General features: G+C 33.0%; 1 protein-coding gene across 3 annotated transcripts in view; it reads left to right on the top strand.

Annotated features, from left to right (window-relative positions):
- Positions 1–851: 851 nt before the first annotated feature.
- Positions 852–14,994, top strand: part of fanci (FA complementation group I) — a 33,898-nt gene continuing 19,755 nt past the window's right edge. The window contains exons 1-18 of one of the 3 annotated variants that reach the window (XM_087310367.1): positions 852–1,053; positions 3,956–4,081; positions 4,235–4,307; positions 5,758–5,888; positions 6,118–6,271; positions 7,060–7,117; positions 7,763–7,804; positions 8,259–8,382; positions 8,470–8,555; positions 9,234–9,366; positions 9,448–9,528; positions 11,181–11,317; positions 11,396–11,576; positions 11,659–11,746; positions 11,833–11,963; positions 12,043–12,113; positions 12,196–12,310; positions 14,375–14,497. In XM_087310367.1, the coding sequence (XP_087166493.1) occupies positions 3,980–4,081; positions 4,235–4,307; positions 5,758–5,888; positions 6,118–6,271; positions 7,060–7,117; positions 7,763–7,804; positions 8,259–8,382; positions 8,470–8,555; positions 9,234–9,366; positions 9,448–9,528; positions 11,181–11,317; positions 11,396–11,576; positions 11,659–11,746; positions 11,833–11,963; positions 12,043–12,113; positions 12,196–12,310; positions 14,375–14,497 (1,830 nt within the window). In that variant the 5' untranslated portion in view covers positions 852–1,053; positions 3,956–3,979. 3 annotated transcript variants of the gene reach the window in all.

Here is a 14,994-nt window from a genome sequence, read left to right on the forward strand (position 1 = left end):
AATCTAACAAGGACATATTGACAACACCAGCACTCAAACCAGCGACCTTCTTGCTATGAGGAAACAGTGCCGCCCAACTGCATTTATGTTTCTCTAATTTGTTCTGCTTGGTTTTAATTAAATAATGTAGGCTACATACAGTGTATGCTAGTTTTATTTTCTAATAGAAGAATTTAATGTTGACACTGAGGCATTAGAGACATTTAGGCGTTTCTTAAGAAAGTACATTACAAAACATCAATACATAACCTATGTGTTCAATACATCAAAACTTATAGCTATTTGTATACAATATGTAGCACAAAATCTTAAATATGTTGGGTTTTGAATCGAAATGTTCAATAATATAATACGTAATTGTGCAAGCTTAAATATAGAAATGTGTAAGAATTTCTGAATGAATTTGGAGGCCATATTCCTCTGATTCTAACTGGCCTTAGATAGAAATATGCTAACTCACCTGTCAAGGAACTTTATCACCCACTCCTTTGCTGCTAAATTATTTGCTATAACTCTCAATCACTGTATATTATATAATCTTTTACATCATCTGTTTCATAAGCATACAATTTTACAGTCTGTGAAGCAAACACAATCCTGAAGACCATTTTACCAGAATTTATTTCAGACTAATTGTGATTGGTCTTTCTAGCAAGCGGTGACAAAAGTTACATAAATCACGCAATGATGTAAGCAAGAACAACAAGGTATAGGAGGTAATTTTAAATCATTTTAACCCCAAGAAAGATTTAAATTAACACTAAGTAAGCTTGAAGAAACAATAGAACATGAATAAATAATTAAAACAAACGTAAACATAAAAGTGCCGTTAGCCCCGGCCAACCATAGATATATACTCTAGATATCGCATAGGGACCCTGAGCATGCGTCAATAGCGCCGCCACATTGGTACAGTGCTCCCAGGACAAATGTCATTCAGCCGCACTATACAAGACAGTGTTGCTACGTGAAGATGTGGGACTTTAGTGCTGTCTACGGGTGTAGTAACGAGCCAACAAAGAAAACAAAGCACAAAGGCAGAACATTTCATAGGTAAGATTAAGTTTTTTACGTTTTTGTACGTTCTGAACTTTTTTGTGCCAAACAGGTAACGTTATTGATGATAATACAGTCACTGCATTCACCATAAGGCAAAGTAGCTCCAACTCGCACTAAATACTCGGCTTAAGCTAGTTTTGTTTAATAAAATCAGCAAACAATGCAAAAGAAATATGACAACGAGATGCTGCGCTGCCAGAAACTTGTATTATTGTCTGCTAGTGAATGAGTGTAATCGCTGATCAATGTAGAAAAGTGATGTCAAATTATAATTTTCGTAATTAAAATATGCATACTAACATCCAGGAAAACTTCCAATCATAGATATATGTGTATATGTGTATATCTCTGGCTTTGGATGGTCACAGTCCTCCACTGTAACAGTTACCTTGGTCCCGCATTCATTTCAAAGGAGCGCTTCCCTGTTGCAAAATGGCCGCTCTATTGACGCATTTCTTTCACTAGACAACAACAGGGTAGGCGACATCTAATGTATATATCTATGCCGGCCAACCATGTGCCTGTACGTGACATGACGTTATAGGAAGTGATTCATGTGCATACTGGCGGGAGTTTCAGTTGTTATTAAACAAGCTAACAGCGCACCCACAGCGAAAGCAAGCGACTGTCTAAAAGAAGATTTTAAAGTCAATTCTTCGTAAAAACACTAAACAGGCAAGTGTTTGATATTACATAGACAGAATATACACTTTGTGAATTTAAAACGAAGCTGACAAAGCTTGTGTGTGTACTTGTTTAACTACGTTACTGGCTGCAACGTTATATGAAGTAAATAACTTTTCCAAATATCCCTTTTGCAAGGTTAATGGTTTATTTTTCATATTTTTCATTGATGTTGAAACTATATTTACCACATTGTATACGTAACGTTAGTGTTCCTATATCTAACGTAGTAAGTTTAACTTATTTTCTATTGATATCAACGTTACAATCTTTGGTTGTTACAAAAAAAGTTACAAATTGACATAAAGTAGTCTATTTCATAATCACTTGCCACCAAATGATGAGTAAAATGCATATATGTTCTGTTTTTTACTTTTTATTTCCACATTATGAGTAGTTACTTATTAGAATTTGTTCATTTGTAACACCCCTGATGTGTCAAATAGCTATATTTTAAACAGATCATGGAAATGTATAAGCAATTCCAGCGTTATTGATGTGACATTTGCAGTAAAATCTCAAAACATAAATGGACAGAGGAAGTACAATTAAAGTCAGAATTATTAGCCCCCCTTTGTATTTTTATTTTATTTTTATTTTTAAAATATTTCCCAAATGATGTTTAACAGAGCAAGGAAATTTTCACAGTATGTCTGATAATATTTTTTCTTCTGGAGAAAGTGTTATTTGTTTTATTTTGGCTAGAATAAAAGCAGTTTTTAATCTTTTAAACACCATTTTAAGGACAAAACTTTCAGCCCCTTTAGGCAAATTTTTTTTCCGATAGTCTTCAGAACAAATGATTGTTATATGATAACTTGCCTAGTTAACCTAATTAACCTAGTTAAGCTTGTAAATGTCACTTTAATCTGTATAGAAGTGTCTTGAAAATATCTGGTAAAATATTATTTACTGTCATCATGGTAAGATAAAATAAATCAGTTATTAGAGATGAGTTATTAAAACTATTATGTTTACAAATGTGTTGAAAAAAAACTTCTCTCAGTTAAACAGAAATTGGGGGGAAAAAATAAACGGGGGTAATAATTCAGGGGGGCTAATAATTCTTACTTTAACTTTTTATGTCAACATTATTTTGAAACATCTGTTTATATTATTTTCTCAGTTATATTATAACTCACCACAGAGTTATGCACTTAAAAAAAATATCAATCTGTAAACATATTTTAGATTTTAAATGAGGAAAGTACACGTGTGTAGGCATGGGATGATAACCTTTTTGAAGGTATACCGCGGTTTGGAAAAGTCAAGGTTTTAAAACTAATAACGTTCCTAGGGTATGTGTAAGATTTTTTATTTACATTTTTTTTCTTGTTTTTAGGACAACAGTATTTTTAGCAAAAAAAATATATTAAAGATGCCGTTTTAAATTGTGAATAAATCTGAGTTTTGGAAACAAATAAAGAGAGCAGAAGTCAATGATTCTTTTGAATTATTTAGCCTGACATGTTTACTGTACCTTTTTACTATCCTAATACCCCAGTTTACATGTTGACTGTCTTTCAAAAAATAAAATAATTGTTTTCAAAGGGTAAAACAGTTTAAGTTTTTTACCCAGACATTTTTATCCAAGGTTATCATACCATCAGAATCTGATACCACCCCATGCCTACATGCATTATGGATGTGACAAAAAAGTTTGCGAGATTACAGTATACAACATACATTGTAGAAATTCCATGAATTAAACTGCACAACCCAAAAGAAACAATGCTAATCAAAAGGAAAAGAGTCTGCCCTCTATAAAACAAAAATCATTTATGAGAAAAAAGTTTCGTTATGGATGTGACACTTTTCCATTATGGATGTGAAATTGCCGCTTGTGTGACTTTGGTAAATCAAATATAATAGTTTATATAAATATAAAACATTGACGGAGACATTTTTGAGCATTTCTAAAGTACTGTTAAATACTTGCTTACACAGAAATGTAGAAATTGTTTATCTATTTGATGAAAACGACATTTATTTTAGGGCAAGGTTGACATTTGCATGGAATTGCTCATATATTAAATAATTTCAATCAAGAAATAATTTCTGGGATTATTTAACATTTTATTATAGTGCTATTCATGTATGGCGAATTGCCTGTATATTTTATTTTTGGACCAGAGAAGTATTTTTTTTCTAGATTATAGTAATTGTGGAATCATGGTGTGGTCCTATTTACTTATCATGCATTTAATCATAGGTCTGTGTACATACAGTACAGTAGATGTCCAAGATGAAGGTTACAGTGGATTCGATATTATCATTATCTGAGACTGATGATGGAGATGAGCTGCAGAAGCATCTCACTTTGTTGTCCGATGACCAGGTTTGTGGTTTCTGTGTGTACTGTATGATGAAAGTGAATGTAAGCTCTCAATCAATCGTATCACATTCCACATGTAGGTAAAACATTTAAATCATTGAATGTGCATTGCGGTCATAATTTACAAATGTTTTCTTTTTTTATGTTTATCTTCAGCTCACAACCATGCTTACTAATAGTGCTCTTAAAGGGAAGGATACAGGAATCCTGATCAAAGCCATATTTAAAGGTAAGACAGTGTTAATTATAATATTGATAATAATTAATTTATTGTATATAGCACCTTTTTGGTGCTCAATGGTTCTAATTCTACATGATTTAAAAAAAATTTAAACATGATTTAACGACAATAAAACATTGTAAAAAATATATATAAATAATATAAATGTATATAAATAATACAAGTATGCAAATGTGAGCATATTTTATATATATATATATATACACACACACACACACACACACATATATATATATATATATATATATATATATATATATATATATATATATATATATATATATTACACATATACGTACACACACACAAACACACTTAAAACCAAAAGTTTAAATACACTCTAAAAAATTTTTTTTTTAATATCTGTTGTTAATACATACTAAATGTTTACTATTTTAGTTTGGTTAGGATTACCTAAATCATTTACATTTGCTAAATGCCAGAATGAGAAGAAAAAAAATGTAAGAATTTTTTATTAATTTCTAGAAAGTCAAAAGTTTACATACATTTCCTTGGTACTTCTTTTAGCTTTGCTTAAACTGTATAACTGAGGTAAAATGGTTTGAGTATTCTTCCACAAGCTTTTCACAATAGTTTGCTGGAATTTTGGCCCATTCCTCCTGTCAGAATTGGTGTAACTGAGTAAGATTTGCTCGCATAAGCTTTTTCAACTCTGCCCACAAATTTTCTATAGGATTGAGATCGGGGCTTTTTGATGGCCACTCCAAAACAGTCACTCTGTTGTCCTTTAAGCACATTTTAACTAATTCGGCAGTATGCTTAGGGTCATGGTCTGTTTGGAAGACCCATTTGTGGCCAAGTTTTAATTTCCTGGCTGATGTCTTGAGATGTTGCTTCAGTATTTCGACATAATGTTCTTTCTTCATGATGCCATCTATGCTGTGAAGTGGATCTGTCCCTCCTGCAGCAAAACAGCCCCACAACATGATGCTGCCACCCCCATACTTCACAGTTGGGATGGTGTTTCTAGGCTTGTAAGCTTTCTCCTTTGTCCCCCAAATGAAACACTGGTCATTATGGCCAAACAGTTCAATCTTAGTTCCATCAGACGACAGGACATGTCTCCAAAAATGTGTCTTTTTCCCAGTGTAATTTTGCAAATAGTAATCTGGCTTTTTTGGTTCTGGCTTGTTAATTTTCCCATGTTGTCACACAAGGAAGCAGTGTGTTTGAGGTTTTCCTATATATATTAGTTTTAAAGCCCACAATTGCAAGAACAAAATGAATTGTGCCATAAAATTCCAATTATTACTATAATTTCTTTATCCCATGGCAGAAAACAGGTACAATAATAAGGTTTTTACATAATATGAAGACCATAAATGTACTCTAAAATGCTTCAAGTACAGCTCTAATTCTCTAAGATGCTTCATGTACTGCTGAAAACCAATCTGTGTTTTTGCATGTGTGATGTTAGGTTCACCAGTAAGTGTCTCTCATGGTGCAAACCGTAGACTGCTTGTGTATAAGCACTGTATTCCACTGTGTGAGTCTGGAGACCTGCAGACAGAAGTGGCCTCGGACATCATCGGCCTTCTGATGCTGGACGTGAGTTACTAACATTTAGTACACAAGCGATTAATGATGTAATCAGTAGAATGAAGATTCAAACGCTACATCTAAAAGAATGAGCATGTTTTTAATTAAATTCTTACTTTGTTATTACAGTTAATATTTGTAGATAATGATTATTTAATGGTTAAATAACCTGATTTATATTCATACTATAGCTAGGTGTATAATATAGCTGTATAACATAGTGTCTTCTATGTCATAGACACACAGTCTTCCTGGACCTGCATTAGCCACTTTAGCGTCTCTATACGTGGATGCTATCAAAGTGGGTGAGATGAACAGTGGGAGATCACTGGAACTCTTCCCTACAATCTTAACAGCTCTTTCTGCTACAGATGCATTGGCCTATGGGAAAGGTAAGCTGCTCTTTTGTTAAACTCACTGTTCTGACAAAAAAAAAAAAAAGATATATCAGTACTTATATTTGTGGAAAAATGTTAAGTGGTGTTAATAAGTTGCATAATTTGTGGAAGTTAAAGAGTCTTTGTAGTAAATATTTATTTATGTTATTGTATTTATTTTTTGGAGGAAAGTAAATCAAAATAATAATATGAAATATTTCAGAATTACAGAATCCTGAAAAAATGAAACCGCTCTCAGTTAATCTCTCAATCAATAACTGGAAATAGGGCTGGGCTGATAAACAATATTATATCGAATTGTGATAAAATTCATGTCAATAACAATAAGCTCTAGACTTTTTTTTTACTCCATATTAATCTAAGAGCTAATCACACAGCAGAAATGTGCTACAATGGGAATCTAAAAGTGTGTTGATTATTAGAGATGTACCGAATTTTTGTCCACCAAAAAATCATCAGCCGAAAGTATGTTATGCCATTTAATGGACCCTCCAATTTTTGTGGCTTCAGTCATTGTTGGGATACTCTTTTAAATCTGGAAGCGTTAACAACCTATATGAAAATAAATATCGTTATCTTTCAATATGAAAAACAATTATCGAGATTACATTTTTGCCATATCGCCCAGTCCAAATTGGAAATATTTCTTGCAGCATTAAATCATCGTATTAGATCACATAAAATATCAGTATATTGATTTCTGATGATGACACACTGAGGCCTTTTTATTTGATGTACTAAGATAATATAATAGTGTGCATACATTTTTATTTTTTCTTCAGGTGAGCTGACTGGAAATGAGTACAAGAAACAGCTGATCAACAGTCTTTGCTCTAGCAGGTGATGTTTGAGCATTTTAAGCATATACAGTTCAAGTATTACAAATATAAAGTGCTGTTTAATAGAAAAAAAAAATTTCAACACATTTTCAAACATTACAGTTGTAATAACTAATTGTTGCACATTGTATATTAGTAGTTATTTTGTAAGATACTAGTATTTAGCTAAAAGTGCAATTTAAAGTTTAATTAGGCAAACCAAGTCACTGGACAACTATGGTTTGTTTAGTAGCCAATCAAAAAAAATTTATATATATATATATATATATATATATATATATATATATATATATATATATATATATATATATATATATATATATATTTCTTAAGAAGGTTAATAATTTCCCCAGAAGTAAAATATAATATAATATAAATATTACAGGAAATACCTATAATACCCAATAGTATCTGAATGCAGACTTGTATTTGCAAGCTGAGACTGCATATGAGATGCAATGTCAGACACAATGCCCTCAATGGAGCTAGACATCCCTGTAAGGGGTGGGGTTAGGTGTGCACATTATAAACCATTGCAAGCAGCTCACCTTGCAACTGCACCAAGTCTTCAACCAGACCCCTCTCATAATAACATAACCGCTTTAAAAATACAAAACTCTTTACAAAAACTTTCCTTTTTTCACAGATGGGATCCGCAGTGTGTAATTCACCTTACAACCATGTTCAGGTATGTTAAAACATTCATTCATTCATTTTCTTTTCGGCTTAGTCCCTTTATTAATCCGGGGTCGCCACAGCGGAATGAACCGCCAACTTATCCAGCAAGTTTTTACCCAGCGGATGCAGCTCCCAGCCGCAACCCATCTCTGGGAAACATCCACACACACATTCACACACACGCTCATACACTACGGACAATTTAGCCTACCCAATTCACCTGTAACTGCAAGTCTTTGGAGTGTGGGGGAAACCGGGGCACCCGGAGGAAACCCACGCAGGAAGAACATGCAAACTCCACACAGAAATGCCAACTGAGCCGAGGCTCGAACCAGCGACCTTCTTGCTGTGAGGCGACAGCACTACCTACTGCGCCACTGCTTCGCCTATGTTAAAACATTTACTGCCTAATTGTTCACTTTGCATCTTGGACACATCATAACAACATGTTTTTTTTATTACAGGGATGTTCCCTTATCAACGGAGGAGCTTCAGTTTCTGATTGAGAAGATTCTGCGCATGTTCCTGAAGCTTGATCTACAAGAGATTCCTCCTCTGGTCTATCAGCTGCTGCTACTGTCTGCTAAGGTCCGACATCACTTTATAGCTAATATGTTTGGCTAATATGTTTGTACTTCTTCAAAATGTTCAGATTGATATTTTTGGCATCAACAGGGCTGTAAGAAGTTGGTTCTGGAGGGAATCATCAATTACTTCAAAAAGCAAGACCAGCTTCAGAAAGAGGAGCAGAGAAATGGAGAGTGAGTATCTTAACACACTTAGATGGTTTTTAATTTAACATTTGGATAATTATTAATATATATATATTTTTTCAAATATATTTTTATTTAATGTTTTTAGTGCAAAGACAAATCAGAAATTTAGTAATGAGATAATTCCCATCATTTATATATTTGAATTCTGTCCCCCACATGAAAAATTATAACAATAAACAAAATGATAACATTAGGTTTAGGTTTCGGTTTAACTTTATTTGTCCCCGAGAGAAAATTTGTCTTGGGCATAAAAGGTGCTACAACATTGTCTAAACAGACAGTAAAAATAAATAAAACAAAACAATTAAGAACAAACAGTTAAGAACATACATTGTTTACAGAATAAGACCGTATATAAATATAAATATATAAAACACAGAACCCAGTCAAGTGTTAGCGTACTGCAGGAGCAGTGTTATTGGTAGAGTTCAACAGTTTTATGGAGGTAGGAACAAACGAAAGCTTCAGTCTATTAGTTTTACACATTGGCATTCTCAGTCTTTTTCCTGATGGTAACAGCTGATATTCTAAGGGGATGTTTAGAATCAGTGCTAATACGTATTGCTCTTTTTATAGCCGCCTGTTCGTATAGAGTCTGGATGGGCTCATATTAAAAACAACATTAAAAGCATTTGGATTGTTTTATCTTTCCTTACATGTTAGGTGTGAAGATGTGGAGGTGCAGACCATCCCACAGGATCAGCTACGGCATGTAGAAGGAACTGTGATCCTACACATCGTTTTTGCCATTCGTCTCGACCATGAGCTCGGGAGGGAGTTTTTTAAAAACCTTAAGGTAAACATCTACCATAGTTGAACTCGTATACATTTTTTTTTTTTTCATATGAGTATGCTAGGTGGTTGTCTCGTTCTGCAGGTGGCCCAGAGTGATCCGCTGTGTCCGTTCAGTATCGCTCTGCTGCTCTCAGTGGCTCGCATACAACGATACGAGGAGCAGGTACGTCTGTTTCATTCTTCCTCTTAAAACCTAGTGACCTGTCAACAAATTAACGCTGGGAATTACAGCTTAAAATTTACAACTGTCTGTGCGTACGAATAAGCTGATTTCAATGCAATGTAGTGTAGAGTTGTTCTGTTTGTCTAAATTCACTTTATAAAACAGTAGGTGAAAATGACTAGCCCGATTACATCTGGTGTAATTCTGATGAGCTTTTCAGATGGATATTTTACTAGTCCATGACGTCACAGTGGAGGATTTCTGAATGGCAGTGAAGTCACGAACATGAAAGTTACAATATGGCAGATGTAGTACACAGTTATTCTATATAGATTATTAATGGTCTGTTTTAGACCAAATGCTCTATCGGAGATTTCACATTTTGATGATATTTAACATTTGCTCTCATAATGTGAAAAGTACAATGTATTACATCAGCGGTTCTCTGATGTACAGTACTACCTCAGAAAAAAATTATCTCTCCAAGTATCACCATAATGACCAGTACAGGTAAAAAAAATAATGTTTAAATAAAATGTGCTTATAAGTTAATTAAAAATTATACTGTTCTTAAAAAGTAAAAAAAAAAACTCCTGTACTTAAATGTATTATCATAAAGTAGCCTATTCATCAAAACCTTCAAGTGTTTCTTGGACCTTATAAATATATATATATATATATATATATATATATATATATATATATATATATATATATATATATATATATAAATAGATGTTGCATGTATATATGACTTATTTGTATATCTTTGAAATCTAAACATTGACTTGTATATTAAATATATGAGTTTGATCATATATTTAAATTAGAAATTAGATCTGCTTACTGCGCGTTAGAGTAGGCTTTGTGTGTCTGAAAAGCAAGTGATTAAACTATACCTGTCATCACTGGGATATAAAAATACGAGATACGCCCCAAACAACCATTACAAGTATGGGGAGAAGATAGCTTCATATGATAGAATACATAACAAACATTAGAAAATTGAAAATAAAAGGTTTAGCCTATTAAAATCTATTTACTGATCACATTGGTGTTATCGTATGCGTCAAAGGGTTAAAAGTGTGTTCTTTTTTTTTTACTTTGATAATTCATTAGTTCCTCTGTGTACCACTAGAAGGAAGCCTGTATACCACTAGTGGTACACCTACCACAGTTTGAGAACCACTGTATTACATTATAATGTGTTAAACCATGGTAACAATTTGTTTAAACATGCTAACAGCATACTAAAATATGCTAGCAAAGTGTTAGGGAATGTTACCAAGGTGTTTAAGCATGCTGAAGTAGGAAATCAATTTGTAAAAATGTACTAAAAATTCATTAAAACATGCTAGAAATAGGCACCAGCAGCCAAACAGTTGTTGTCACTGAAATTTCTAACTTCAATACTATACCTTAAAACATATCGATAGTCAATACTATTTTCAATACTGCAAGACCCAAACCACACACACACACACACACACAGTTAATAGTATAATTTGTTTTTATTATTAAAGATAAAGATGGCTAGAATATGAGAATGATGTATGTTTTACATTAACAAAGCGTCTTGTGTCAGTGTGCTTGTTTTTAAAAAGAAATCTTCAATCAACATTCAAAATGCCTATATTACCCATAACCCTTAGGTATTTGAGTTCCTGAAGGGCGCCATCACTAAAAACTTCAAGGATGATCAGATTCAGAACAGCTCAAAGTTTCTGCAGGATCTCCTGCCGCAGTTTAGCAGCGTCTCTGACATGATTCTGGACACTGTCAAAAACAGGTCAGGTTTAACTATTTTTTAAATGTCTTTCTTTATTTGTTCTTATCATTTCGTGTGACATTATCTCTTTATCTGCAGTGTGTTCGGCTGGGATCATGTCACTCAGGGTCTGGTGCAACTTGGATTTATCCTGATGGACTCATTCGGCCCTAAACCAGGACCATTCGGAAAGGTGACAGAAGGAACGTCAAGTACGGCTAAAACACCAAACCAGCTAGCATGTAGACTTGGTGGACAAGTTCTCCTGGAGAGCTTTAAGGTAGAGTACAAGCAGTCATAAATCCATAAATCATGCTCCACATTTGGGAAATTAAATCTTTGTGTTGCTTTTTTATGCACAGATGCATGAACCAATCAGAGGCGAGATACTTGAACAAGTCTTGAACCGATTGGTTACTAAAACAGCCTCTCCTGTCACCCATTTCATTGGTTAGAAAACATATTCATGCAGATTCATGCTAGCTACCTACTGAATGTCTCATTTACGTCTATCTGCTGTGTTCTTCTTGCCGCAGACCTTCTTTCCAGCATAGTGATGTCTGCTCCCATGATCCTCTTGGAATCTTCCTCTAAGGTCACAGAAACATTTGACCAGCTCTCTTATTTGCCTCTTAGTACAGTACAGGGGCTCCTCAAAGCGGTGCAGGTAACATTTTAACCCTCATGAATTATGTGTTGGTGTCAGATGATCAAGCATATCTCATGATGATGTTTCCTCTCTTCAGCCCCTGCTTAAAGTGAGCATGTCTATGAAAGATGCCCTCATCCTGGTCCTCCGGAAGGCCATGTTCTCCAGGTAGGGTAAGGAAGAGTCTGTGCATCAACATGTATTGCAGAACTGATGTGCTAACGAATCTTCTCTCTCTCTCTCTCTGAAGTCATTTAGATGGCAGAAAGTCAGCAGTGGCGGGATTTCTGCTGCTGCTGAAGAACTTTCGTATTCTGGGGAGTTTAGCTTCTAGCCAGGCTAGTCAGGCCATTACATCAAGCCAGGTAAACTTTAAGTGTACTATTTTTTTTATTCTATTTTTTGTCCTCACTAAATGCTGCAACAAAGCAGGCAAATTAAAGGCAGTCACACTTTTTTATATATTTTGATGCAGTTTTTTCAATACAGTATCATTGCATATTTGCTTTTTTATTTAATGTCAATATCATTTGTGTCATTTGCAATAATTGTGGCCAAATTAAGTTACTTTTTTAATCATTAAAACAGAGTCATGTAACTCAAGTAAAAATTGTATAGAATTTTATTACAAGTCATGACTCTATCTTATTTAAATGTGTAGTATTTAGATGAATGGCGATATTGAAATTGTGGTGAATATAATACTGTGAATAATTATTTCTTATTTAAACTTTAAGAATATTCTCATTGTATTTACAGTGGTGTTCATTAAAGTACCAAATGCTTGTAGACTTAATTGTTTAATAGTTCAACAATGTTAATGCGGTCTATTACAGGTTGAAATTTTAGTTGAAAGTCCATGACTATTCTGTGACTATTTATATCTTATGTTAACGCTGTGCAATAAGACTAATAGTTAACACTGGGAAGTTTAACTAAACTCACAATGAAAACTATCTTTTATTAATCTTAGGTGATGTAAGGTTTTATATATATATATATATATATATATATATATATATATATATATATATATATCAGGGCTTAACAATAAGGACTGCCCGGTGGCCCGGGGCTAGCGTGAGAGACACTTGGGACAGTAGATCCCAAGCATCATTACTGGCCCGATTGGGACAGTGCTTTAGTGTCTTGTCACTAACATTTAACTTGTCTGTGACTATTTGTCAATTGCGTGCATTTTAAGTTTGTGCTTTTAAGACTTTACACACTACATTCTCTGTAATGTCGTAAACAACATATTATTATATTATATCCGGTTCCTCTTATCTGATTGATTTGACCATGCAAATTTTTTTGTAACCTGGAAACAAACAGTAAAGCGTACAAACAGCAACATGGCGTCTACATCAAATTATAGGGCTAAAAGAAAATGTCTGTTTCTAACGTCTTGGCAGTAGACATTTACATGGGAACAACACAACAAAATAAAAATTAAGTGAGCCAGTTTGACAAGTCAGCCACCTTTTGTTAAATAATTTCAAACCGCAATAAAATACCTCCACATTTTCCATACTGCTCTTTTTGTTTGCATAACACTTTTATTTACATTTTTTTTTAAGTATTGAAATTCTAGATTCACAGACTTTATTTTTGACACATTATTTAAAATATGTGGCTAAAAAATAGCTATTAACTTTCCTTTTTTTCTTGGTGGGGCCAGTGAAAATTTTGGCAGGGCAAGTAAAAATCTAAACCACTTGCCTGATCGGACCAGTAGAAAAAATCCTTAGTGTTGAACCCTGTATGTGTGTATATATATATAATATATGTATATATATATATATATATATATATATATATATATATATATATATATATATATATATATATATATATATATATATATATATATGTATGTGTATATATATATATATATATATATATATATATATATATATATATATATTTATATGTATATATATATATATTTATATGTATATATATATATATTTATATGTATATATATATATATATATTTATATGTATATATATATTTATATGTATATATATATTTATATATATATATATATATATATATATATATATATATATATATATATATATATATATATATATATATATATATAATATATATATATATATATATATAATATATATATATATAATATATTATTTCCCTTCATAAAGCAGTAAACATTCTATTATTCATTCATTCCATAATGTCACTCACTTCAGGAGAATGTCTATGACTGCAATTCATTCTCACCACAGGTTTTTGTTTGGTTTATTATGCACATTAATCAACATTACTGTAAAATATGCCAGAATTAGCAAAGAATGGCTATTTTACATCTGCAAACCCTTTACAGAATGTTAAAAGTCATTTCTAAAAATAGAAACATAGCATTATAACAAAAAAATACACTGTCATATATATAAATCTACAGGTCCAGGCGGACGTTCACTCACGCTACAACACAGCCGCTAATGAAGCCTTCTGTCTGGAGATCCTGAGCAGTTTACGCCGCTGCCTCAACCAGCAGGCTGACGTCCGGCTCATGCTTTATGAGGTTTGACCATCTCGTTTCCATTTGAGAACTGAAACTTATTCTGACTCAATTTTTTATTGTACTTAGTCATAGGTAGGCCCTCACGAAATATGCGCGTGCAGAATTCTGCAGATTTTTAGCCCATCATTAATTCTGTTGATTTACTTGAGTAAATGTGTTTACATAAATATGTATTTAGTTTTTAAATCAGTTACAGTAATTTTATTGACTAACGTGAACATGTTCATCTGATTCATGTACAATGCAGTTTGTTCAGTCATATCTTCTGTCTTTTAGTAGATATGCTAAATGAGAACTTGCTTTGTTTACCAAATAAAGTGGATCTAATTGGATTTGCATTTTAAACATTAAAGGTAAACAGCTATTATTTTTTATTTCACATATTAAGGTTTTAGTTATGAAACTCCCGAAATAATTCAGCAGAAATCCGCAGATTTTTGTCAAAATTCTCTGCAGAAATACCAAAAAATGTCCGCAGATTCCCTCTAGCCCTAGTC

This window comes from Danio rerio, chromosome 25 (genome assembly GCF_052040795.2).
Source record: "Danio rerio strain M-AB ecotype USA chromosome 25, GRCz13ab, whole genome shotgun sequence".
NCBI lineage: Eukaryota > Metazoa > Chordata > Actinopteri > Cypriniformes > Danionidae > Danio > Danio rerio.